The 24,495-nt window shown below is 53.4% G+C and overlaps 1 protein-coding gene across 4 annotated transcripts in view; it reads right to left on the minus strand.

Moving 5' to 3' along the window:
- Cabin1 (calcineurin binding protein 1) overlaps positions 1-24,495 on the minus strand; it is a 129,460-nt gene that overhangs the window by 2,295 nt on the left and 102,670 nt on the right. For all 4 annotated transcript variants that reach the window (XM_048451483.3, XM_048451481.3, XM_048451482.3 and 1 more), the window contains 5 exons: positions 11,411-11,574; positions 10,612-10,708; positions 9,535-10,212; positions 8,165-8,239; positions 4,784-5,066 (listed from right to left, as the gene is read on the minus strand). In XM_048451483.3, the coding sequence (XP_048307440.2) occupies positions 4,784-5,066; positions 8,165-8,239; positions 9,535-10,212; positions 10,612-10,708; positions 11,411-11,574 (1,297 nt within the window). The remainder of the gene's footprint in view (positions 1-4,783; positions 5,067-8,164; positions 8,240-9,534; positions 10,213-10,611; positions 10,709-11,410; positions 11,575-24,495) is intronic.

Below are 24,495 nucleotides of genomic sequence, written 5' to 3' on the forward strand. Positions count from 1 at the left end.
GCAGGTAATTTCAAGATCTCTATCACACCTCATGTAGACACTGTGTGTGTGTGTGTGCGTCTTGCCAAGCTAGCAACTGTGCTTGATATAATGAGAGCCCTGACTAGTCTTTATGGTCTGGCACCATGTCCTTCCATCCTGAGTGACAGTCTTTGGAAAAAAACCTGGCTAAGAGATCTTGAGGAGCCTGCCTGGTAGAGTGGCTAGTGGGAATAAAACAGACAGACAGACAGAGAGAGAGAGAGAGAGAGAGAGAGAGAGACTGACACTATGTCTGTGCCCTGTCTCTGCCCACAGGGACTCACCTCTTGGATCTAGTAAGATACTACCACAAGGCTGTCAGGGGTGGGTTTCTATGTGAGGAACCTAATCCCTCTTGTGGCTCATAGGAGTAGGAATCACAACCAGAGTCAAAACCACCAGCTAAGACCAAGGTAGACAGAGAACACGAGGGCACCATGTCTTCCTGCTGGACCAAATTCCTCCTTGTCTGGCACAAGGCAGGAGTCTGGAACTGGTCAAGTGTGCCAAAGCCTGGATGGCATTAAGGGACAACTGTGTACCTGTATTATCAGCTAGGATCTGCCTCCCACCTCCTTCAAGTTCACAGTGGTCTTGCAGGTGACTCTCTCCTCACTCAGATACACTATCTGCCCAGTTCTCACTCTGCCCCCCGACTTCTGCCAGGAACAGCCATCCCCTTTCTCGGGCAGGGAAGAGGCAAGGGCCTGAGTGCCATGGACTGTTCTGCCTAAGTCTCCACAGAGCTGTTCCAGGGTCCAGGTCTCCTCTTTCCCATCTCTTTCTTATTTAAAGAGGAGCTCTTGTTAAGGAGCCCAGGATAGGTCCATGGGATTACCAGTTTCAGCCTCCTGAGGAAGGGATACACCACCACACCCAGCTTGGAGAAGACCATATCACCTGACTCGAGCCACTCCCTCTCTTCAATGCCTGGCAGTTTAGGTCATAGGCAAACAATGGCTGGCAGCATGGAGCAGCTCAGGATTTTCCTGCAGCGTTCTCAGCACCACCTCCCATGTGCAAGGGAAGGCCACCAAGCTGCCTTCCCTGGGTCCTGACCCAATGTCATACCCGTTCATAGAGGGCAGGGGTTCCCTGAGTAGCAGAGGTGGGGGTCAGGATACAAAGGTAGGGAGAAGAAATGTCTGAGTTGGGTGTGAAAGCCCATGTGCTCAATTTCAGTACTCGGTGGATGGAGACAAGAAGGCCTGTGGCAAGCCAGAGGCCAGCCTGGACTATCGAGACCCTGCTCAAAAAGTCAAAATCAAACAAAAGTATCCATGTTTCTAGATGATATGGGTCAACAGGCCTGACTTCCCTGAGGTGGGCTCAGGCACTCTCTGGGTAAGGCTTCCCTCAGGCCAGGATGGATGAAGGCTGCTCAGTGTGCCCAGCTGTCAGGTGGCTTGCTCTTCCAGCCCTGCAAACGGCAGTCCTAGGTAGCGGAACTGTCCCAAGTCCTCCCCCTACTTGTTTACTAGTCAAGGTCTTCACTGGTAACAGCAAACACTGACGAGAACTTCGTTTCCCTCTATTTCCAAACACCCGAAATGTGGACAGACATTTAAAAACCGAAACTTGTCATGGAGTCACACAGGACCACCTCAGGACCATGGGGAGCCCAGCTTCCTTCCTAGCAAAATGCTCGCCGAGCATGGCTACCTAGGGTGCTGTTAGGAAAGTGTTCCTGTTCCCTGCTGCAGATTTCAGGTCTGGCACCAGGTCGGGGATGGTTGTCTTGGGAGGCATGGGGCCTGGCTCAGACTTCCCCTGGACTCTCAGGACCTGCATGAAGCTGACATCTTGGCATCTCTATACTGTTTGGGGCAATTCTTCTCTACCTGCTGTCCTAACTCTTTACATGATGGCTTCAGGAAAAGGGACTCTTCTTCATTAAGGTGGTGAAGCTGTGCACAGGCTGAGGCTACTTAGTCAAGCAGCAGCAGGCAAGATAAGCTGGGGCGGCATGGTAGCGAGGCAGAGCCATCTGCCTTGGGGAAAGCGCCCACCAGGGTCTCCTCAGCAGCTGCCCCCCCGGCTCTCCCATGTGTACCTTGGAAGGGTATCCTGTAGGCATCTTGCTCTCAGATATCTCAGCCTTCACTTAGCCCCACTTTCTAACCATTTGCTACTGAAGTCCCCCACTATGGCTGTCACTAAGCAGACTCTACCACCTAGAGGAACAGTGCACCCAGCCACACAACTACACTAGCCTGTCAGGAACATGGAGTTGGTGATGCTCTCTTTCCATGAGGGCTCGACTAGTTCCAGAGATGTAGTGTGTGCTTAAAGAGACAGGTCTGCCCCAAACTGGTCCCAACATCACCCCCACAAAGCTCTGGTGTCCACGGAAAATCCCTACAAACATCACATGCAGATAGCTGATACGGGAGTAGGGGGTAGGCTTGTTCGGGAATGTGAGTGTGCCTGGGACTCTGTGCCAGGTCTGAGTGGGCACAAGTTTTTGCTGAGTGCTGTCCCCACCCCTATGTTCATTATAGTGCTCCCGTGGTAAAAAACCATTTAGTCTAGTCTTGGGGGAATAACTCTGGTGAATAGTTACCCAGAAATAACAAGTACTCTTCCCCAGAGCTAACCTCCAAAGAGAAAATGTGAACTGTGGGATTTTGCTTGCTTTGTGGCAGACAGGTGAGGGAGAGCAGGAATGCAGGCTGCCAGCCAGCTTTCAAGTGGTCTTGATGTCTACCTACTGGAATAGCTGACACCAACAGACAGGAGCAGTGTGTGGCCCGGTGATGTTCAAGTCTTTGGAAACTAGGATGTAAGAGATGCTATGGCTTCCTCCCCACACTAGAACTCCGGCTCTCAAGGTGGGAGAGCACTAGGTTGTCAACAGAGAGACCCACAAGGGAGAAGACTCCGTTAAGAACCTGTTTCCCACACAGGTGATCAGCCACGAACTTGAATGCAGCAGCATGGGAGACCTTGAACTAGGAATATTCCACCCACAACACTGGCCTGGAGCCCCAGTCCTCAAGACTCTCCAAAGTCATGGAGAACATGGGATACGCAGAGGGTGATACAACCTGAGGTGAGGGGCAGGTGAGGTCCTTGTGGGCCCTCACCCCCGGCTCTTTGAACTCAGCACTACCACCACAGATCCGTTTATCTGCTAAGTGTGAGTAGAAGGGCTCAGACTCCTGGAGGCAGAACCCAGCGCGCGCAGCTTTCTGACTGTTCTGGGTGGCACTGGGGGTGGCACCCAGAGCTTTGTGCATGCTAGCCCGAGCCCACCCTAGATCTCTGACTGCTCTGTTCTGTGGACAGATGGTGACAGAGAGTGTAACTGTGAGTAACTCGGCCCCTACATGGGCACAATCCTCGAAGTAACCCAGGGAGAGCATGAAAGCCCCAGTCACTGAGAGGGGCGCTTCCAACCCAGCCTCCAGCCAGGCAGCCCTAGCCCATGGCTAGAGGCCAGCTGCCCTACTGTGCAGATGAGAGGGGAGACCACACAGTCAAGGTCCTATGTCTGCAGGCGGCAGATGCAGATGTGACCCACAACCACAAGACTATGACTGGGAGGTCAGGCAAGCCCTAAGGGATGGCTCCAGGTATGCACAGGTAACCCTGTGACAAGGAGCCCAAGACACAGACCAGGTCTCAAAATGGTAAGAGAAGAAAGGGTGGGCAGACTGGTTGTTGCTGGGGCAGAGAGCTAAATCTTAGCTAATTCAGGGTCTCTCGAGCCTGGCTATGGTACCAGAGTCCTGGGAGTCAACCAGGAGCATGCAATGCCTGGGGTGAGCAGAGTCTGGCACCATGCACAATGCCAGAGGAATGTCTGCACCAAAGAAGAGAAAAGTGCCTTGCCTATACCCCTCCTGTGTGTGTTATCTTCATGCCTCTTCTTCCTAGGAAGGGTCCAACCATGTCCTGCCTGCCATGCTGACCACCCTAACTGGCAGCTCCTGACTAAGACAGCCTGCGACACCTCATCCTGTATTTTCTTCACAGGTCCATCTACCTGGTCCTGGAGAGTACTGGGGGCCTCAAGGGCGGCTGAGGTCAGACCCTTCCACAGCAGCCCAGTCTGCACCAGCTCCTGACCGTCTTAGCTACTGTGCAGCTCTGCTGGGGCAGAGACCAGGACAACTGCACAGCCCTCGGTGGTGCCTGTCCCGCTCCTCCTCAGCCTTCCATGTGCAGCAAGGACAGGCACAGAGGCTGTGGTGGTTTGAATGTAATTGGTGCTCATGCTCATAAGGAGTGGTACTATTAGGAGGTGTGGCCTTGTGAGGAAGAGTGTCACTGTGGGGTGGACTTTGAGGTCTCCTGTGCTCAAGCTACTCCCAGTGTCAAGTCTACTTCCTGTTACCTGCAAGATGTAGGACTCTCAGCTACTTCTCTAGCACCATGTCTGTCTGCATGCTGCCTTGACGATAATGGACTAAACTTCTAATTTTAAGCCACCCTAATTAAATGTTTTTCATTTATAAGAGTTGCTGTGGTCATGGTGTCTCTTCACAGCAAAATAGAAACCCTAACTAAGACATAGGGCAAGGTTACCAGAGTTACAGACACAGGCAGTTCCAACTAAGCCATAAACACTTAAATACTGCCAGCAACTGCTACTAGACTAGCAGCTGACTGCCCCAGGGTTACCCCAGGGGTTCTGGAGAGCAACCCCCATGTCTCTTTGCCAATTCTACAGGGAAGGATTGTTGGTAGAGGGGACTAGGCTCTGGGAAAGCTGAATATGGAGCTCTCAGGTTGCCAGGTGGATTGAGAAGGCACTTACCAGGACTCAGAGAGGCCATGCTGGTGGTAGCCTCTGGTCTGTGTGGCCGTGGAATTCCAGGATCTGTGGACAGGTCTGGGGTAGAGGCTGATGTGGAGGGAGGGCAACCGATGACAGCGGTGGCAGAAGACAATACAGTCTGAGGCTTGAGGTGGGAGTCACTGGGCCGCTGGAGGGTATCAGCTGGCAAAGGGTCAGGTGCTGTGGGGGCTACTGTGGCAGGGAAGAAGTTTTCTCTGCTGTCCTTGGGGTGCTTGGGGGTGGTGGGTGCGTCCCCTGAGGCCTGCGACAGCAAATGCAAGGTGAAGAAGGTCAATGGGGCAGCCCTCTGAGCACGCATTGCCCTGTCCAATGGCAGCCTAATTCAGTCCCACAGGACACTTTTTCTGGGCCCTGGATGCCAACATAACACCATACATTACTCTAAGGTTCTTGCTGGCTGTGCCAGAGAGCTCAAACATTCTACCAGGACACAGCTGCCACCAACACACAGCCCAGGAGGAGAGTCCAGTTTCTCCTCCTCTGGAGATACCCACCATGCTAGCAGGGCCTCATGAAGACCTGGTTTACTTCTCTGTCCCCTCCACAGTGTCAGTCGAGGAGGACCCCATTCACCTATGTCTCTATGGAGGACATAGGCCCAATCTTGGGGCTGGAGGAATGGGCGGTAAACCTACAAGAGTGACTTTCCAAGGGAGAAAAAATGAGCTAGTCTATTCCCCAAGCTTGAGATCCTCAGGCCTAAAGCTACTGAACTTGGCCACGCAGGCGTTTCTTTCCCCTGCAGCCTGGCCTTTGATTTCCAGGAAGCCCTTAGAGGCCTCTGACTCTCCATACGGTCCTCTTTGCCTTGGTCCCATTGGTGCTTTCTCTTCTGACATCTGTTTCTCTTAAGATATCTCACATGATGGGGACATCTGCAAGTGCTGCTTGTGGTGGCTGTCTAGTGCCGGGAGAAGTTAGTCCACTACAAGATGAGGCAGGAGGCCAAGCAAGGCTGGCAATGAGCAAGAGGGCAGACACGAGTGAGAGTGAGGGCTACGTGCCTGCCTGTCTTCAGTCAGGAACAACCTCAGCAGCAAGTGACTGCCTCTAAGGAGGCCCACAATGCTCTCCAGGGACACACAAGGCTGCCACAGCAACTGGGACACCAGAAAACAAAATGAAAATTCCTAAAGGGGCAGAGGCTCTTGGCTCTAAATGCTGGTATCTTCCTAATGCTGGCCAGAGGTAAGCCTAGGCTAGCTCTAACTGTCTCAACTGCCTTTCTCAAAGTGCATGCTTGTGGGGCTCTGTGGGAAGGGGTGCAGGTGGAGTGGCTTTGGAAGAGACCCGGAAGACCAGCCTGCCCGCAGTCCCACTCACTGGGATGATCAAGGGATAGTAGGGAATGACATGAGGTTTAATGGGAAACTGGAGGGCAGCCCGCTAGGTAGTGTCTCCTCGAAGGAGAGGCACAAGGAAAGATGTAGCGATACAAAATAGCCTTCAGACTGGGCCCTCGGGGACAGAGCTGCTAGCCAGATCCAAATCGTGTGTGGTAGTGAGAGAACCTAGGGTAATCCTAGGGGCATGCCATCCCAGGGGGATCTGGGGAGTGGGTGGTAGGCCCTAAGGACCATTTGTCTGGTTCTCTTCTACTCTGGCTCTGTATTCCAGGAGGTGACGAGGCCTGACAATGCTTAGCAGCAGGCAGTCTACCCCATTACCTAGCTTGGTGCTTTCAAGGGTTGCTGGTAGCAGCCACCACTAGTGACTCAAATGGTATTGATATGTGTAGGTCTTGGCTTCAAGTGGTCCTCTTTCACTTTAGCTGCCTCCTCCAAGAAACGAGATTCCACCCTGTCCTTAACTTAATACTGCACCAGTAAAGGGGAGAGGGGTCTGCTATTTCCTGAATGTGTTTAACACTTAAGCTCATTCAAAGTCAGATATAAGCCAGGCATGGAGATATACACTTCTTTTTTTTCTTTTCGAGGCAGTTTCTCTGTGTAGCCTTCTTTGAGTTCTTTGTCCTGGAACTTGCTCTATAGACCAGGCTGGTCTTGAACTCATAGAGATTCACCTGCCTCAGCTTCCCAAGTGTTAGGATTAAAGGCATGTACTACCAATGCCTAGTGAACATAGACACTAGTACTCCCAATACTCAGGAAGCTGAGGCAGGAGGATTGCCATGAGTTATAGGCCAGCCTGGGCTACACAGCAAATCCCAGGCTTTGTGGGCAACAATCAAGTGTTGAAGTCGGCTGGCTGGCTGGCTGGTCAATCCTGCCAAAGATTCTGCTTCTCATCTAGAAGGCTGATCCACAGCCTGCATGCTCAAAGATGAATCATTCCCTGGACCCTTAGACCTAGGGTCTGGTCAGTGTTGATCACCTCCTGTCCTATTCTACCAGGAGGAAACCTGTCTGAATCCCTAAGATACCTACCAGCTGCTGGGGCTCCTAGGACAAGGCAGTTCAAAACCATTGGGTTACTATTAGGATGAGAAGACAGACCCACAACGACACAGACACTGACCACACCCATTGACAAGAAGGCTGCTTTGCCTTTTCTGACCTGCAGGCTCTCAAGGCTTCACAGAGGTGACACTTTGTCCTGCTAGACCTGTCTCCCAATTCCTCCTAGGCTGTTCTCTGGCACCTCTGGCAAGATTCAACATGAGCACAGGCCTCCCCGCTTTTTTTTTAAATTTGAGACAGGACCTCTCTATGTAGCCCCTCGCTGTCCTGGAACTCGCTGTATAAACTAGGCTAATCTAGAACTCACAGAAATCTACCTGCCTCTGCCTCCTCAGTGCCAGAATTAAAGGTGTACCTTACCACATCTGGTCACCAGGAGCTCTATCTCTGGTCTGGAGGGGCTTCTCTCAGCCCATCCCAGGAGGATCTTACTTTCACTGCCATCCCATGTGCCAGCCTTTCCCTGCCATCTTCCCCTGCCTCATCGGCACCTGAATACCCTGGCTTGGAATGAGCCCTACCACACTCAGTGATTCCCCCTACGGGCTCTGCCTGCGCCCCACGTTCCCTGTTGCTTTGGTCCTAGTAAGCCAGTTTCTGGAATCACTCCTGTACTGGTCACAAAGGTTAAGGCCCATCTACTTGTGAAGGAGAGAAAGCATAGCATCTTAGGACCCATATGTACGTCTGAGTCCTGTCAAGGCACTACCATGCTGGGGTTGTGACCCATTCATTATCCAGAAGCCTAGGCGCTTCCTGCTCTTCTCCCTGGGCCCATGGTGACCACAGGAACCAGCTCCAGGGCACATTTGCTTCTGGACCTGCAGTCCAAGGCTTTGGTGTGGGACGGGTTCTGTATGAAGGGCTGGCGTAGGCTGGGGAGTTAGTGGGATGTGTGTGTATACAAGGCAGAGCTTACCTGTCTCTGGGTAGCAGCCCCAAGGTGAACCTGACAGAACTTCACAGCCTGCTCCAGTGCAGTCTCCTCGTCCACCTGAACAGAGAGATGCTTAAAATTAGGGAACCTAGGCCACAGTGCCTGACCCTTAGGTGCTATATTAACCCAGCTCAAGAAGGGCACTTCTATGTGGACTATCCTCAGTGAGGACCACAGCCCACAACCGAGTCTCATTCATGTGGGGATGCAGCCCAAAGGCCCATGTACCACCTCCTGGTGTCAGGACTTGTCCCAGTTAACCCTCAGGCCACACCAAGTTACTTTCCATGGCCAGTTATTTGTGTCCTTCAGGGCTGAGATTGACAGAGGCCTCAGACTCCAATGAAGCTTTCAAATTCAGCTGAGAGCTGGGCTTTGCAGTACATGCTTTTAATGTTAGTACTTGGGAGTCAAGAGGCAGGACTGAGTGTCTCAGGCCAGCGTGAATTACACAGTAAGACCCTGTTTCAAAACAAAACCAGATTAGCTAAAGTGGCTGTCACAGGCTGGTTCCTGATCTACCTTGAGAGTGGGATGTTGATTCCAATGTAACGAGCCCTCTAGAAGCCCACGTAGGATGGTACGTGTGTACCACAGACTAAGAGCCTAACACATATGGAGGTCAGTATGAGACTAGAGGTGTAGAGTTATCGTAAATAAGCACATGTGGCTCAAAGGAGATGGCCACATATTGTCAAGTGAAGATACGAACAGGCAATGTAGGAAGGGACCTGTTCTCCCCGTAGGAAAAGCGGCAGCACCTATGCTACGCCTAGGAATTCATGATGGAGAGGATCTCAAAGGTGCCATCTGGGAAGCCGACCACTAGGACAGTCACCCCATCTGCACTGGCCACAAGTTCTGGGGATTCCTCCTATGGGAATAATGGATCTGTTTGGTGGGGGGGATCAAGCAGACTGAGTAGGGTGGCAGACTCTCTGGGTTGCCATGCTTGGACTCCTCCAGTTCTGTGCCTTAGACTGGGTACCACAGTCACCCATCTCAGGAAGAGGCTCAAGTGTCTCCTCACAGTGATGGGACCAGGGGCTTCCACACTCCTGTGTTGGACTTACACTGCAGTTTGGTCTTCCTTAAAGGCTGAATTCACATGTACACCTCATTGTTTTCTGAGTTTAAACTTACTGCCTGCTCAGAGAAAAACCTCAACAAACAAACAATCCCTCCCCAAAAGGAAAAAAAAAATCAAACAAAGTATAGAGTGGGAAAGGGGTAGGCACAATACCTAAAGCCCGCCTCCGGGCTGGGTCCTGATACGTGTGGAGAACAGAGGCCCAGGCAATGAAGGTGTCTGAGACACATGTGGCCCTGGGGTCAGTGCAACGGCTGCCTACCTGCTTGATGAGCATGTAAGTCTCTGACATGATCTTCTCAATGCGGCCCAAGTCATAGGCCATGCCCTTCTGGCCCTGCTGCCACACTCGATAGGCATCCAGCAGGAGAGTCTTGCCAGACTCTGTATCCTCCAGGAGTTTCCTTTTGCGATTAGGCCTTGGAGGTGCCTCCTCAGGGTGGCCAACTCCCCTGGCTCCCGTGGTGGCAGGAGTAGCAGTGGTGGTGGGCGTTGCTGCGGTTGGTGTAAGTGGAGCGGGTTGCTGTCGGGTACTGATGCTCAGTTCCTCTAGAGAAAGCTCTGCGGACCGGCTCTCAGGGCCCCTGTCCCTTGGGGGGCGGCCTGGAAGCAGAGGTGAAGTCTGTTCCAAGTCTGGGTGGTGAACAGCAGCCTCATTGGTGTCCATGGGTTCAGTGGGCCCTGCCTGGGGACTCTCTTTGTCTTTTCGCTCCCCACCCTGGTCTGTGCTGTCCCTTGTGTCTGTGGCCACTGACAATTGGTTCAGAGGGCCCACTCTGCCCGCTGGCTCAGGCCCTGGTCCTGAGCCGTCAGCTAGAGGTAGCTTCTTGGGGTGGGGGAGGCTTTCCTGGCCTTCCTCAGGACTGGCTTTGTGTGAGACATCGGTGGTCATCCTGGCTCCGGAGTGGCCACAGACCTTGGGTCCTGGGTGTTCTAACCCCTACAGGAAAAACAGACAAGTTACTACAGGTGCTTCGCTGATCTCAGAGCCTCCATGGGTCTCTCGACCCAATGTCATTCTGGCTGTGCACATGTGCCAGCTGGCCAAGACTGGGTTTCAGTCACAGACGAGGGGGCTAGCCGAGGGTCCCACTCTCCTCTGCCCCCTGGCATCCACCCTCCTCACATAAGGGAGTGTGGGGCAGATCGGACAATGGGACTTTTACTCATTGCCTCTGGGATGGCATGGCCTGGTTACCCAGGGGTGCTGTGCTGTGAGCCTTGTGGGGAGCTGACATGGGAAGGACTGGAGCAGGGCCTTACTGTGGCTGCTGCAGAGACTTGTTCTCTTAGCCCCTCATATGCAAGAGCTGGGCCGCGGTGTGGGAGGGTGACATACCTCTGCAAGCTCACTCAGGGTGTCCTCCAGCACTTTCACAGTGAGAATGAAAGCCCGCTGGGCCAGGACCTGGCGGTCAGCATCTCGCAGATATTTCCTGCGGTCATACAGGGACAGAAAGAATGGGACAGGGTCAGAAACCATATAGTGAAGTTAGGTGGTGAGCCAGCACTTACCCCAGGAGCACTTGTGACTGTGTTCCCACCTATTTAATCTGCTCCCCCAGAGCCCCCTGGACTACAGGCTAGTGGAGATCAGTGCTATGGTGGGCTAAGTGCCAGCTCACGGAAGGCTTGGGGGCTAAGTTTCTCTCCCTCGGGTTGGTTTCTGGGATGCTTATGCTTTGCAGAAAACCTAGCCTGTGTGAGGAGCACCTCCAGGTGCGCCATCCCCAATCTCTACAAATGGTAGCTGTGGCAGACATCCTGTCTATGTGCCCCATCCTTCTGGCCAACGAAGCCTTGAGAGCTGTTGAGGCCCAAGACCTCTGCTGCCTACCTATTTCCCTGGGGTGCCAAGGCTATTTTCTGACTGTCTATCCCCTACTCCCCATGCTAGTCAGTGCCTCTGAGACCCCACGTTTGGCAGAAGGGAGGGTCTAAGTGTGGAGACTAACGTCATGTAAGTCCTAGGGTGTTCGAGGCAGAGGCGGAGTACTTGAGTTCTAGACACTATGAGAAGTCCCTCAGGACAGAGGGAAGGCTGTGGCTTCTGGATCAAAAGATCCCAGAGCCATGTGGGACAGTGGGGACAAGCCTGGGAAGATGACAAGCCAGGCTGTATGTGGTGGCTCACTCACTTGCCCTGGTCTGGTGTCCGCTGCAGCATGGAAGACACCTTCAACAAGGTGCTGTGGTCCCGGAGCTGGGCTAGAACCTTGAGGAGCAGCACGATGGAGCGGTTCATGTGCCAGGCAAAGCTGCCTGGCCGGTCAATCTCATCCACGGGGATCCGCCAGATGCCCTAAGGGGTGGGCAAGGATAAGCTAAGGAAGGCTGCCACCTCCCTGGAGACACCCCTCCTGAGGTCCTCTCAAGCCTGCCACTGTGTTTAGGGCCTAGCCAGGGACTTCCAGTCTTGTCTTGTCACCCAAAAGAAGGCTGCCTCTACCAACTCCCTTCTCATCCAGGGCAGAGGATGGTACAAGTGAGTTTCCATGGCCGTTGTTCCAAGTCAAAGTCACACTAACTGAGTTGAGCCTGCCTCACTCAGGATCCTCCTGCCTCAGTTTCCTCTTTTGTATCCCACATGCTCACTGGACCTGTTCCCTATGGTGGCTTTCACGCTGTGCAAACATTTCTCTGTACAGGTATTGGCAAAGACACAGGAACAACTCCCAAGGGAAGAATACTGAGCCAGAGGGGACTGGCAACACTCTAAGTGCTGCTGGAGGCCAAGCCCCTGCAGTCTCACTTCCCTCAACCCCAATGCTACCCAGGCCCCCACCACCTCAGTCATATCAGCTGGCTTTAGTGGAGTGCTCCCATCTCTCGGTCTACATCTAAGCATGAGGTATTGTCCTCCTTCCCTCCCTCCGTCACCAGCACCCTTGCGGTGACAAGCCTGGCACCTGACAATCACTTGGGGTCCATCAGGGTACAGCTGGGTGCCATCACATGGATGCCAGAGGGAAGGAGTGATGAGCGAACGAACACTGATAAGACCTGTTTGACACATGACCTTGGCAGCCTGGAAGAAGCTGGGGGGCAGGGGTCCCTGTAGTCAACCTCGGAGAAGTTCCAGCTAGCCCAGGCCCTGGATCTTGACAGGCTTCCTTAGGGGTTTTTAGGTCTCAAGTGCCAGTCACAGGTATTAAGGTAGCATCCACGTGGTGCTCTGTTCTCATGGCGGCTAGCCAACTAATGCGGTCCATGTCCAGAAGTGTAAACCCATGTTCTAGCAGGCTAAGGGGTTGGGGGAGGAGGGGGGGTAGGGCATCTTCAGCCTTCAAGAGACCTGGAAAAGCTTAATGCCCTCAGTCCTTAGCACTACAACCTCCATACTAGGCCACAAGGAGAGCCCACTTGGCAGGCTAGGGGTTGAAAATATCTACCTTCAGGACAGCAAACACCATTATATATTCCTCAGATGTATATCTATAACAGCTTATAAAAAGCCACAGTGTGTGTGTGTGTGTGTGTGTGTGTGTGTGTGTGTGTGTGTGTGTTACTCTCAACTACAGCAGTTAGCGTGGGAGGCAAGGACCTGCTTCCCTGCTCCTAGGTCTGAGGCTAGCCTAAGACAGACTACAGTGGCCATGAAGGTATCCACAGGTCCAGCGGTGTGAGGTTAGGAAAAGGCTCCATTTGTTGAGGAGGTACATCATAGACATCATACACGGAGTCCTCACCCTGGCTTTCCACAGACGACAGACAGTGGAGCTCAGAGACAGGGACTAAGTCTTCTGGCGCTATAGACTCGAGGGGCTACCCAGAACTGGGGGGGTCCTCACCACCCCACAGCTTTGAGGAAAAGATCCCCGTGGGTATTCACAAGAATACCACACCTGTATCAACCTCCACAACTGGCTTCAGCAGCTCTTCAGTCTGGATAGTAGGGAGAGTCACCCTGAGATCTGGTGTGACCAGGTGCCCTTTTCCAGATCCTCCTCCCCCCAGCACACACACACTTGGAGAGGCCTGGAATCAACCTGGATCCACAGAAGTCTCCCCACTTTATTCAGACCTCAGGATGGCAGAGGGTCTGCCTGACTTCTCAGTGATGCGTTCAGAGCCAGGCATGGTAGTGCACACTTCACTTCTAGTGTTCGGGAGGCAGAGGCAGGGGGATCTCTATGAGTCTGAGGCCAGTCTAGTCAGCACAGCAACTTCCAAGCCAACCAGCTGAGCTATATGGAGAAACCCTATCTCAAAAGCCACCCCCCTACACACATTTGCATCTGCTCTTCTGACCTGTGCCGAGCGTGACTGTGATCAGAGCAGAGCGAGGCAGGGAAGGGGTTCTGCTCCAAGCCAGTGGTGCTGGCGTGCAGACATAGGGAGGCTGAGTGAAGCACAGAGGCAGGGATCTGGGGGCTTCAGACATCAACTGGTGTTTCAAGGGCCCCCAGCCCTTGGATACTGTCATGCTGTCTAACAGTTATACATACTGGAGCTAATCACCCCTGGAGGTAGCTAGTTAATTAACTCTGGTTAATTAGTAGAATGGAGTTTTTCTATATGGCCCCAGGGCTTTGGGTGTGCTAATGAAGCACTGTTAACCTCTGAGTACATCCCTAGTCCTTGTTTGAGACAGGTTACACTATATACTCAGGCTGGTCTTAAACTCTTGGCCCTCCTGGCTCAATTATATGTGTGGACCAAGCTAAGTCTCACTGGCCTTTTAAATTTTCTATCTCAACTGCCTCTCCAACTTCCCCGAGTCCTTTTGACTGACACAAGCCAGATTCCATGTACAAGAGCGTTTGTTTACGTCCTTCCACAGCCTCTGCCCAGCCAATAATCCCAGTATCTTCCCAGGCCCATGTGATATCTGGTCCCTCTTCTACGAGCTCCTGCGGCTTGCTTTCTCTGCCGTGGAGGAGATAGTTCAAGGCCAGCTTTTCTGATGGCTTTGCAGCTGGCAGTGTGTCTGAGGCCCCAGACCCAAACTTGGCAGAGCAATAGGGTATCCATCGTGAAAACTTTCTGTCTTCCATTTTATTGGGTACAGGCTATCTGTGCTAGGGAGATCCTAACCTCCCCCACCTCTTCCTGGAAATTTCCATGTTCAACTGAGTGGGGCAGGTGGGAAACAACAGTGTTCACAGCAAACAAAGCTCTTCCAAGATCCCAGTGTATATGAATTCCACACTTAGGGGACATGGGAATTGCAAGAAGATAAACTGACCCTTCCCTAAGAGGCAGCCAGTGCCAGGTGGCAATGTTATGGTTCCGAACAGTGTTCACTGAGCACGGTCCACCTGGCCAGGTGAAACTATCACACCATGAAAAAGTGAGCTGAGAAGGTGCTACCAGCAATGAATTGTGCTTGGCCACATGGAGGGTGTGCTGGGGAAGCAGAGGAGACCTGGCAGATGTTAAGGGGCACAGGAGGTCAGGAGTTCTGAAAAGGCTCTCATTCCTCAAGCTGAGGATTGAAGGTACAGCATCTCAGGTCACCTTCCCAGGCAAGGGCAGGACTAGAAGGGCCCAGCTCCCTCTGGGGGCTGTAAAAGACCCGTCAGGCAGATGGCTGCGAGGGAATCACATTCAATACCAGGGGAAGAGAAAACCAACAGCGAGGGACTGTTAGCAACAGTACTGACGGGCAGCATGGCTAGCTGAGGGGTCTCTCGCCCACGTCTCCTAGAGCACCCGACGACAAAGGTATTAGTGCAGAGAGGTCGAGTTTCCAAAACACTGTGCATGGGTATGGTTTGGATCCCTACCTCCTTTTTCACTTCCTTTTATAACACAGCAGTACTGAATCCAGAGAGAATGAGGCAAGTCCCAGGAAGAGCAGAAAGGAACCACAGATACTCAATCAGAGGGCTCAAATACTCCAAATGAGCCATCGGAGGCTTGAAATCCAGCAACTGCAGAGGCGCTGCTCTCTCCTGGCCCTTCCCTACAGGAAGTGGTGCTGAAAGGCACACTTGCTGGGCAAGGTTGGCTCACTCAGGCCTCATCTGTTCATTTCCTGATCCACAAGACTCTTGATTTACTGGGTACCATCTCCTCCCTGTTTCCCGTTAACAGGTTCCTTCTCTTTCCTGGGCATGCAGCCAGAAGGTAAACTAGCAGGAGCCCTTGGGATCTCCTTTGCCCTCTCAGCATGGGGCTGTGTGTGCAGATGGAGACAAGCCTGGGTAGGCAGGGGAGTGAGTGTTCCTGTGGCCACCACGCTGGCTTTTGGAGACAGCTGTACTGAGAAAGGGCAGAGTCATGAGCCAGCAGGATAGAAAACAAGCCAACTACGCCTTCTGCCTGAGCTAAGCAGAATCCAGCTTCTGTGTTTACAGCTCCAGGATGGACTGGGCAGGGCCCTTTCCTAAAGGGAAAAGCTGGAACTCACCTCTCCCTGACTGCCCCACCAAACCCACCCCAGAGAAGGCATCAGAGGAAGGCAGAAGGCAGAAGTGCCTCAGGCGGAAGGCAGGTACCCAGCAGGTAGACAGCTATTCTGTTCTGTCACCCTCACCACAGCCCACAAGTGAAAAGGGATAGGGCTAAGCAGAGGCCACACAGCACCTAGCTCAAAGCCCAGAAGGAAAAGGCACAGACCTCTGGAGGATGTTACGGGTAAGCAGGGTCTGAGCTGGGCTGGAGCTAGTATGGAAGGAGCCTGCAATGGAGCTCATGCAATAGCAGGAACACACATAATGCTAGCAGCATTATTGGAGTCAGAGGGCATCAGGGACCCTGACCTCCAAGGAGGCCCCTGTGTAGGACCATGCTTTCCTACCCCTGCAGGCATGCATGCCATCTTTAATCAGCCTCGCTTGAATCCTGAGTTGCGGTGTCACCAAGACTGGGTTCCCTGGCGGTCAGTGTTGCTGGGGAGAATGCTTGCTCAGAGCAGTCAGGGGCCTTCCCAGCAGCCCCAGAGCACTTCCAAACACCACACTGTGCTCAAGTTTCTCCTGTATGCCAAGTACCTCATCCCAAGCATCTCAGCCCGTCTCCATTCCTCAGAGAGGTTCTGGGCTCCTGGATGACCGATGAAGTCACCAAAACACACACTGGCCACTGAATAATTTATGCAGTCCCAGACTGTGGGCTCCCAAACCCTCCTCACAGTGTCCTCCTGCTGTGGAGGCAAAGAGGCTTCAGGATCTACACCCCACAGCAATGTGAGTCTTGGGCGGATGGAGGTGGGGCATGAGCACTGCTGAGAGGGTTCCTGAAGCCGTTCTCAGAGGAACAGAGGGCTGTGTTACTGGAGGTAGTAGGTAAGCCTGAAGTAGCACCCACAAATGCTCACCTACTCACAATGGACTGGAGAGCAGCGTGGGCAGACAGGCCTGGCCAGGAGCTGGTGGAGCTCTGCCTTCCATTAATGGCAATCTCGGGAAGTAGTACACCACAGAGGTAGCACACAACATTGGCTCCTGCAGGTATGAAGCACTTTGCCTAGGCTACCGTCTCTTGACATTCCTGCATGCTGTAGTTAGGGGAAGCTTGTTCCTGATGAGACCCAGGCTCCTCTTTTCCTATATTACAGACTCAGCAGCCAGCTCATATCCCCCTGCGGGCCTTGGTGTAGGCAAAGCTCGACCATACACACTTCTGGATCTCAGGACCTAAATACCTGACCTGGGGGCTGCTAAACACAGCCTCTTTACTCAGCCCAGAGACACTAGCACAGCAACCAGAGGCCTCAGATTCAAGTTTAGATGTGGTTCTCCCGGCACACTCTATAGAAACAGTGACAGCCCATGGCTATTCTGAGATTCCTACCTTTCAGTCACAGATCCTCTAAGAGCCCCTTCTCTAAGGCACAAAGCATCCATGGAACCTTCCTGGAAGGGTGCCTTTGGGAAAGCCAGGAAGGAAAGGAAGTGGGGGAGGGAAATGGCCCAGCCAGAGCTAGATGGTGGTGGGCAGGGGAGGACTTAGAGTTTCATTCTCCTGCCACACGGGCAGAGATAGCCCAAGCTAGCCCTTCCCAGAGAGAATGACTGAGCTCAGGAGACCCTGCTCAAGGATGTCCAGTGATGGTGGGACCAGGAGCAGGGGTCTCTTGCCCTCACCTCGGAGCCTCTTCCGATGCCCCTCTTTAACACTCCCAAAGGGAGGAGCTGGCAGGGTTTTGAACCACGTGTTTCTCACATTCACTCATCTCAGTGCAGGGCAGCCTCTGTGTGAAGGCTTGCTCACAGATGGGGCGGCTGGCCGCTGGCTGGTGTCCCTCCACTGGTAGCATAGGTGCTTCAGAGGCCCATTGCAGGAGAGGGCCTTCAGCCTTGGTCCTCCCAGGGCTTGGCTGTTTCCCCTAGCTGTCCCCTGCTGTCACACATGGGACTGAGGTATGACACTTGTTCTGATTTGCTATTCTCAGTGCCATGCCCAGTAGGGCACCAGGCCAGGCAAGAGGGCAAGCGGAGGATCTCATCTGGGGGTACCTAGAAAAGCTGTAAAGGAGGCAGCACACGGCACCTCTAGAGGCAATGACAAGGAAAAGGCAACAGACTGTGCGCAGGGTATGTGGCCCAAGGAAACAGGTGGAACACTAGGCAGATGGCAGTGAATTTTCCCCCCCTCCACCTCACTGAGGCTCCCCATTCAAGGGGTCTGAGTTTGGCTGGGGTCTGGCAAGTTGAGGCCAAGACTGACTCCAGCTTTTGACCTCGGTTCAAGGGCCTTAGTCTTGGACACAACAGTTGCCCTGGCACAGCCCCAGGACACTGAGCTGCTATAGGCAGGAGGGCAGATGGACAGATAACAGGGTTGTGCTGCTCTAGAGGATCTCATGACGAATGAGGTAAATTTGGGGGGGAGGGGCAGAGCTCTCAAAGCCCCCAAGGAAAAGGAAGTCCACCAGCACAAGAAGCCAGGAAACAAGGATGGTACACTGTCACCTACGGGGCCTACCTGCAGACTGAGCAGAAAACGAATGTTCTGGATCAAAAAAAGAAGAAAAAAAATCACAAGATATTGACTCCAGTTCTCAAAGAAGGGGTGTGGGGCAACATTCTAGCCATCCAGGTCCAACTATAAGAGAGACTGGCCAGTGAAATAAGAGGAGACTCTGAAGGGTGTCTGGACAAAGCCAGAGGGGACAGGAGTGGGAGGTGTTGCCTCTGCTGAGCAGACAGAAATGAGAAATGGGCAGCTGAGAGGGGATCAGGCAGTAGCAATTTCCTTGGAATCAGTCCCACAACTTGGGAAATCCTGAGCACAGGGAGCTATTTCCCATGTCATCAACACCATCTCCTTGATAATAGCCACAGAACCCTTTGTCCCATAGTACATGGGCCACAGTTGACATCTGAGCTCATTTTCAGGGTCAATATGAAGAATGATGGGTTGGAAAAGGTAAGCTGACAGCTGGGGGATAGCCATGGGACAATGGAGCAAGCAAGGCTTTCTAGAGCAGCATACCCGAACAAACCTGTCTACCGAAAACAGCACTGTGAGTACCCAGGAGAGAACCCATTCCTCTCCCTGGTGGTGGCGTTCCTATGGTCCCTCTAGGTATGGGCACATGGTGAGCAGGTGAGAGCAAGAATCCTATTCCAAGAGTAGACACAGGGTATAGGAGCAGATTGCTGTTAGCAAAGGAGTAATGGAGCTTCAGCAGGGTAGAGCTCAGAGCTCAGCAACTCCCTCCCCCAAACTCCAGAAAAGCACAGAAACCTGTGCAGACACCAACACAACCTCAAAATTAACAGCCTGACTCCAAGGAGCCAGGGATGGCCCCATGCAAGGGACAAGCACAGTTTGGTGGAGGGGCATCCTCCAGTCTTGAGGTGACACCTGTCGCCCACTAATACACACAAACCACTTAGACAAGACGACCTGGAGAGGTGTGTGAGCAGGGTATAGAGAGATGCTCTCAATATCGCTGAGTTCATGGACTGACTACACCTCTTGGGGCAAACAACTCTTTGGTGACTGCCTAGCATCTCCCACATCAGATTTCAGTTCTCTTGCTCTGAAGAGACTAGCTCCTTTGTGAGCCAGCAAGCAGCAGGAAGCTGAGGCTACAGCAGAACTCTCCCACCAGCTCTGCGTTTTACACCCATTTGTCCCCAGGAAGGAGTGCATCAAGGATGCTGGCAGTCAGCGCCCTGGGTAGTGCCCATGGGCTCTTGTATAGATGCTCCCCCTGGCACCGTCCTCCTGCTCAGAAATCTCGGTGTTTGAATCTAGGTCTGCTTTCTAGGTAGGTAGCTCCTCATCTTTTTTGATGTCCGGAGGAGAGAGGGGCCCCGAAGCACATCTGCTCCATGCCTAAGATGGAGGGGAACCGGGAGCCTTCTCCCCCTTCCCCCGCAAACCAAACACAAGAGGGGATTGAAGTTTCTGCAATGAGCACCTCATAACCATATGGAAGGCAATCTGTGGTCTCAGGACTGTGCAGAGGCCATCAGGGACACCCTCCCTCTCCCTCATAAGGTCCTGACTGTCCAGGCAGGGCTACCGAGGGCAAGGGATTTCCCCATGCCATTACAGGTAATGAGTCCTCAACCGACTCAGGCAGGGGCTGGGGAAGCCTGCAATTTGCCTGCAGCTGGCGTCTGCTGTTTCCAACCTTTTCTGCCAAATGAGACATATCATGCACTAGGTCCCCTCCCCTCCCCCTCATGGGAAAAGCAGAACCGACAAACAACTGAGCTGGGGGAGAGCCTGGCGGCCAGCCCTGCCCCCACGTGCGGAACTAGAAGCGCCCCATACCAAAGCGACCCCTACTCCAACCCTACCCCTCCCTCCTACTCTCGAGTGCTGAGTGGCTAGGACCCTGGGCCCGGTGTTCCGAGCCGGCCCGCACTTGCAAAGCGCTGGCACCATCCTCCCGCCCCCGCACAGAGGCTATTTATAGCTAGGGAAGCACCGCGCCCGGGCGCCGCTGCCCATCCCGCCCGGCGGCCCGCTCACCATCCCCGAGAGCGGCACCGCGCAGCTTTTCGTCAGCGCCTTCTGCCGCGAAGTTGTTGCAGCTAGTGGCTTTCGTTTTCGCAGGCGCACACCCACGCCTGGGCTCTGGCCCGGGGCTTGGTCAGGCTGGGCTGTCCTGGGTTTGCTGGGCGGGCTCAGTACAGACTCCACCAGCGCCAGCCGCCCCCGCGTGCCACTACCTAGGCCGGTCTGGCCTCCCACCTGGCGTTCTATAGAACGCCAGCCCAGTCCGGGCACGGGGGGCACCGCACCCACAGTCGGCGGCGACTTCCTCTGTAGAGGCGCTGGGGAAACCACGGCCCTCGGGCTTCCTGCTGCGCCTGAGGTGGGGGCAGCTGCCCGAGCCCACCCGGGGCGGGGGGGGGGGGGGACTGAGCACAGAAAAGAGGAGAGTCAGGCAGGCAGAGGTGAGGTGGTCGTGTAGCCCTGGTCCCGATCCCCGCCCTCGGCCGCGGGCAAGTTCCTACCCGCCGGCTCCCCAGTGGCATCTGTGCAGGAAAGCTAGTGCGGGCGCCAGGCCATGGCCGCGGAGGCTTGCTCCTCACTCGTGGCGGGCCGGGGCGGGGCAGGCAAGAGCCGGACGGGCCCCCGGCAGTCGCTTGGCAGCACAACTGACTTTTGCCGGCCAATCCTGGTGGGGTCCCTGGCCTAGCCGCCAGGGATTCAGTGACGAGGGGCTGCGCACTGGTTGAGGGGTATCTTGTGTACAGCCCTTGGCACAGGAAGCTGTGGGACGAGGAGGTGAGGAGTTTGGGAGGCAGGATGGCAACGGCCAACAGCAGCACGGGGTGGGGGGCAACCTTCCACCTGCAATGGGGCTCCAACGTGAACAGTACCCTTCCCCGATTTGTGCCACACAGGGGGCCTTTTGGTAGGTAGAGGTGTAAGTTGTAAGAGGGTCACACACAGAGCTGTCAGTCTGGACTACAAAGACTTCTGCAGTAACATCCTCAAAGAAGAACGCATAACAACGATGTCACGATCAGACCTTCAGTGAGCTCTCCAGATGGAAACCATCTATTTTCCCACCTGGCTAAGGGTGTGGGGGCTGGGCCAGGTAAATGAGGGTCCTCCCCACTGACGATGTATTGCTCCTGGGAAGGTACTGAGCCTGTTCTACAGTGGAAGGGCTCAGGAGGGGAAAGTATTTTTGGCATAGAAGGGCACCCACAACACTGGTCTGCATAGGGCATCTTCAACCTAGTGGGGCAGGCTGCACAGGCACTATCCACCAATTTCTGCCCAGGTTGAAGACAACACTGCAGGAAGGGACAGAACACCCTACAAAGACTATACCGTATGGAGAAGACCCTGCCTCCACACATTTCCCCTCACCGCTAGGGCCGAGTCTACTTCCTTGCCACACTCCCAAAGTGTCAATTATGACACCTCTTCTATTTCCATCTGCCTTACCCTAGCTTCTGCCCACCAGAGTCCCTAGGTTTTGTACCTTTAATCCAACCCTCCCTCCTCTCCACCTAGAAAATAAACCATTTTCTGCCCTCGGAAGATGACTCTCCTGCTCAGCAATGGGCTTGCTACTGGGGACATGGAAGAAGCAGACTTAGGCTCCCAGAGGTCATTCAGTTGCAGGTACACACCGGAGCGCAATTCTTCTTCATGGCTTCAAATGCATGTTCCCCATGATAGGATTTGAGAATTACTAATCTGATTGTCTCTGAACTCACTGCACCCTCACAGCACCCACACAGCGACCTTTTTGACAGACAGCACAAGTGTGAAGAGGCAGGGAGTTTGGGCACTGGTACAGTTACACAGCTGTTAAGACTGGGACCCATCACGCAAACCTGGCCAGCTCCGGCGTGGATCACTTCTTGAAGTTGTCCCCAATTGCTGGAGCAGACATCATGACCAGGTGACAAAATGTCACTTGTATTTCACATAACTCATGACCTCACTTCGTACCTTTTCTACTTCCTAAAAGATCAAGTCAGACTAAAGGAAGCTGAGAACATGTGCTCATCACTTCTACCCAGGCCAGGAAGAGGCTGTGGAATCAGTGTCCAGGAGGCCTCCAAGCCCAGTAGCAGCACCTGCTCTTCAGAGCATACCAGCCTGCCATACCCAGCTCTCACACACACTGCGGAGCACATACTGGGGTGTAAATGTCTGCTGGTATCATATTACTGGTCAGCATAAATAAGTACCCCAAGGGTCCTGGGGAAGGGTGCCACGCGGCCTGAAGGCCCAGTACTTACCTGTCTTTTACAGCAACAGGGAAGCATACGTTATCTAAGAACTTGCAGGGTATGGGTTGAACAAGCAAAGTTTCAAGAGGGACATCCCTGGGAGAATATTTATTTCCAGCTGGGCTCTGGAGGCCTTGGAATAACCACCTAACCTTGTGTTTTGAGGTGACGTCCCACTGTAGTCCAGGCTGGCTCAACCTCATGGTAACCTTCCTGCTTCAGTCTCCTGACTGATAGTCACCAATAGTCACTAGCTATCTTGCCCTGAACTCCTAAACCCTGTTTGTACACTACGTGAAGCCTGGCACTCCGAACCTGGCTTGTGCCAGCCAGCTCTCTCCAGAGGCATCATCATCTCTAGATGATCAGCGATAACAGAGTCCCTATTATGTATGTGATAGCCAGTTTTCTTCTTTAAGGTTGAGACAGAGTGAAACAGGCCACCCTTCCTGAGGTACAGAAACCTTGGGTTCCCCCAAAACCATGTAGTCTACTTGATTCTCTTGAGCTAGAACTTTTGGTTCTGAGAAGTTGACCCTCCTGTACTATACAGCTATACAGTGCCTTGAAATGTCACTGTTCCAACAGTGCTGAGAGAGAGCCAAGGTGCCAAGCATGAAAAGACTGGCCCGAGGAACATTGCGAGGCTGCTACTGCAAGGGCTCTGCTCAAAGATTCCTGCCCCTAGGGCTAGAACTACAGCAACTTCAGCAGATAGCTACGTTGTACCACTTAAATGTGCTAGGCTGTGAGGTCCTGGTATATGTGTGGGTACCCTCCATGCACAGGGCCACTGTTCCCACCAGCACTCTTGTGCAGGGAAAGACAGTCCCCCACATCAGGAAGAAAAAGTAGGATCTCAGCCAGTTCCCTGGACTCTTGTGAACAGGCAGTAATGGGACATGTCAACTTAGCTTAACTGGCACCTTCAGTCCAGCTACACAGCAGACCACAGAAAGAGAATGTCAAGGATGGGACGGGACCACAACTGCTGTGTGGGAGAAGTGGCAGGCAGTGCTGCTAGGTGGATATTATTCCACGCAGGAGGGCCAACAAGAGAAGGAGAGGCAGCTCACAGAAAGGCAGTGACGATGGCTGGTATCTGGGAGGGCAGGTGTACTTATGGGGCAGGATACATGTGGCAGAAGGTAGTGCATAATCTTCATAGACAGGGAAGGGTTACTAGAGGTCAGAGGAATAAATCAGGCAATGGAGGCCAGCAGCCTCTGAGGCAACCTGGATGTGCTGGGAGGTACCAATTTGGACCATGAGCTCCCTGTCTAGGAACCTGTGGTTGGTCCACTACTGATAGATCGGGACAGACAGCAATGGTGGTATCTGGGTCACATAAGTCAATTTTGCCTTACCCAGTTGTGCCTCTCCTGTCTGCAATGCCTCCCTTCTAAGAGGGTATAAATGGGTTTGGGTCCCGAAGTAGTGCCTCCTTAGGATAACAGGCGCTTACAACAGGCTCCTCTGTGCCCTGCTCCCCTCTCCCTAGGCTGGACATGAACCCCACTGCAATAACCCACTCTTTGGAGGGCTGCAAAGCTGCCTCCATTTCACCTCAGGAGGGTAGCCCAGGTCCTAGGAATCCTCCTCTGGCCAGCACACTGAAAAAAAAAAAAAAAAAACAACAAAAAAACACCCTAGCATAGTCTATATGTCTACTGGTCCCTGGCCCCTAAGGAACAGCTGTTCAGGCTTGAGAATTCTCCTTCCTAGCTGGCCTAGGGGAGCGAGTGTGTGTGTGTGTGTGGGGGGGGGATCATGAGGAAACAATGGAGGAAGAGCAGTCTGTAAGATCAGATGGCCTCTGTCAGGCAGCTACAAACAGGTACTCTGGCAGACAGGAAAGGCTAGGCATGATAGCTTGATCACATGACAGGAAAGGGCTGAGCAGAACTGGCACCTTTGTGGACATTCCAGCTCCCAGGAAGGCCCATACCTCACTGTTTCTTCCTGCTCTATGATGGCCGTAGGAAGAAACCTTTGCATTCCTGGGTGATGTCAAAAACATAACAAAAACAAAAAACCTCCGAGCAGGCTAAACTCCACATATGTACAATCAGCTCCTAGCCAGAATGGCAACAAATCCATATGTTAAGGAG

Source organism: Myodes glareolus, chromosome 18 (genome assembly GCF_982192425.1).
Source record: "Myodes glareolus chromosome 18, mMyoGla1.1, whole genome shotgun sequence".
NCBI classification, from domain to species: Eukaryota; Metazoa; Chordata; class Mammalia; order Rodentia; family Cricetidae; genus Myodes; species Myodes glareolus.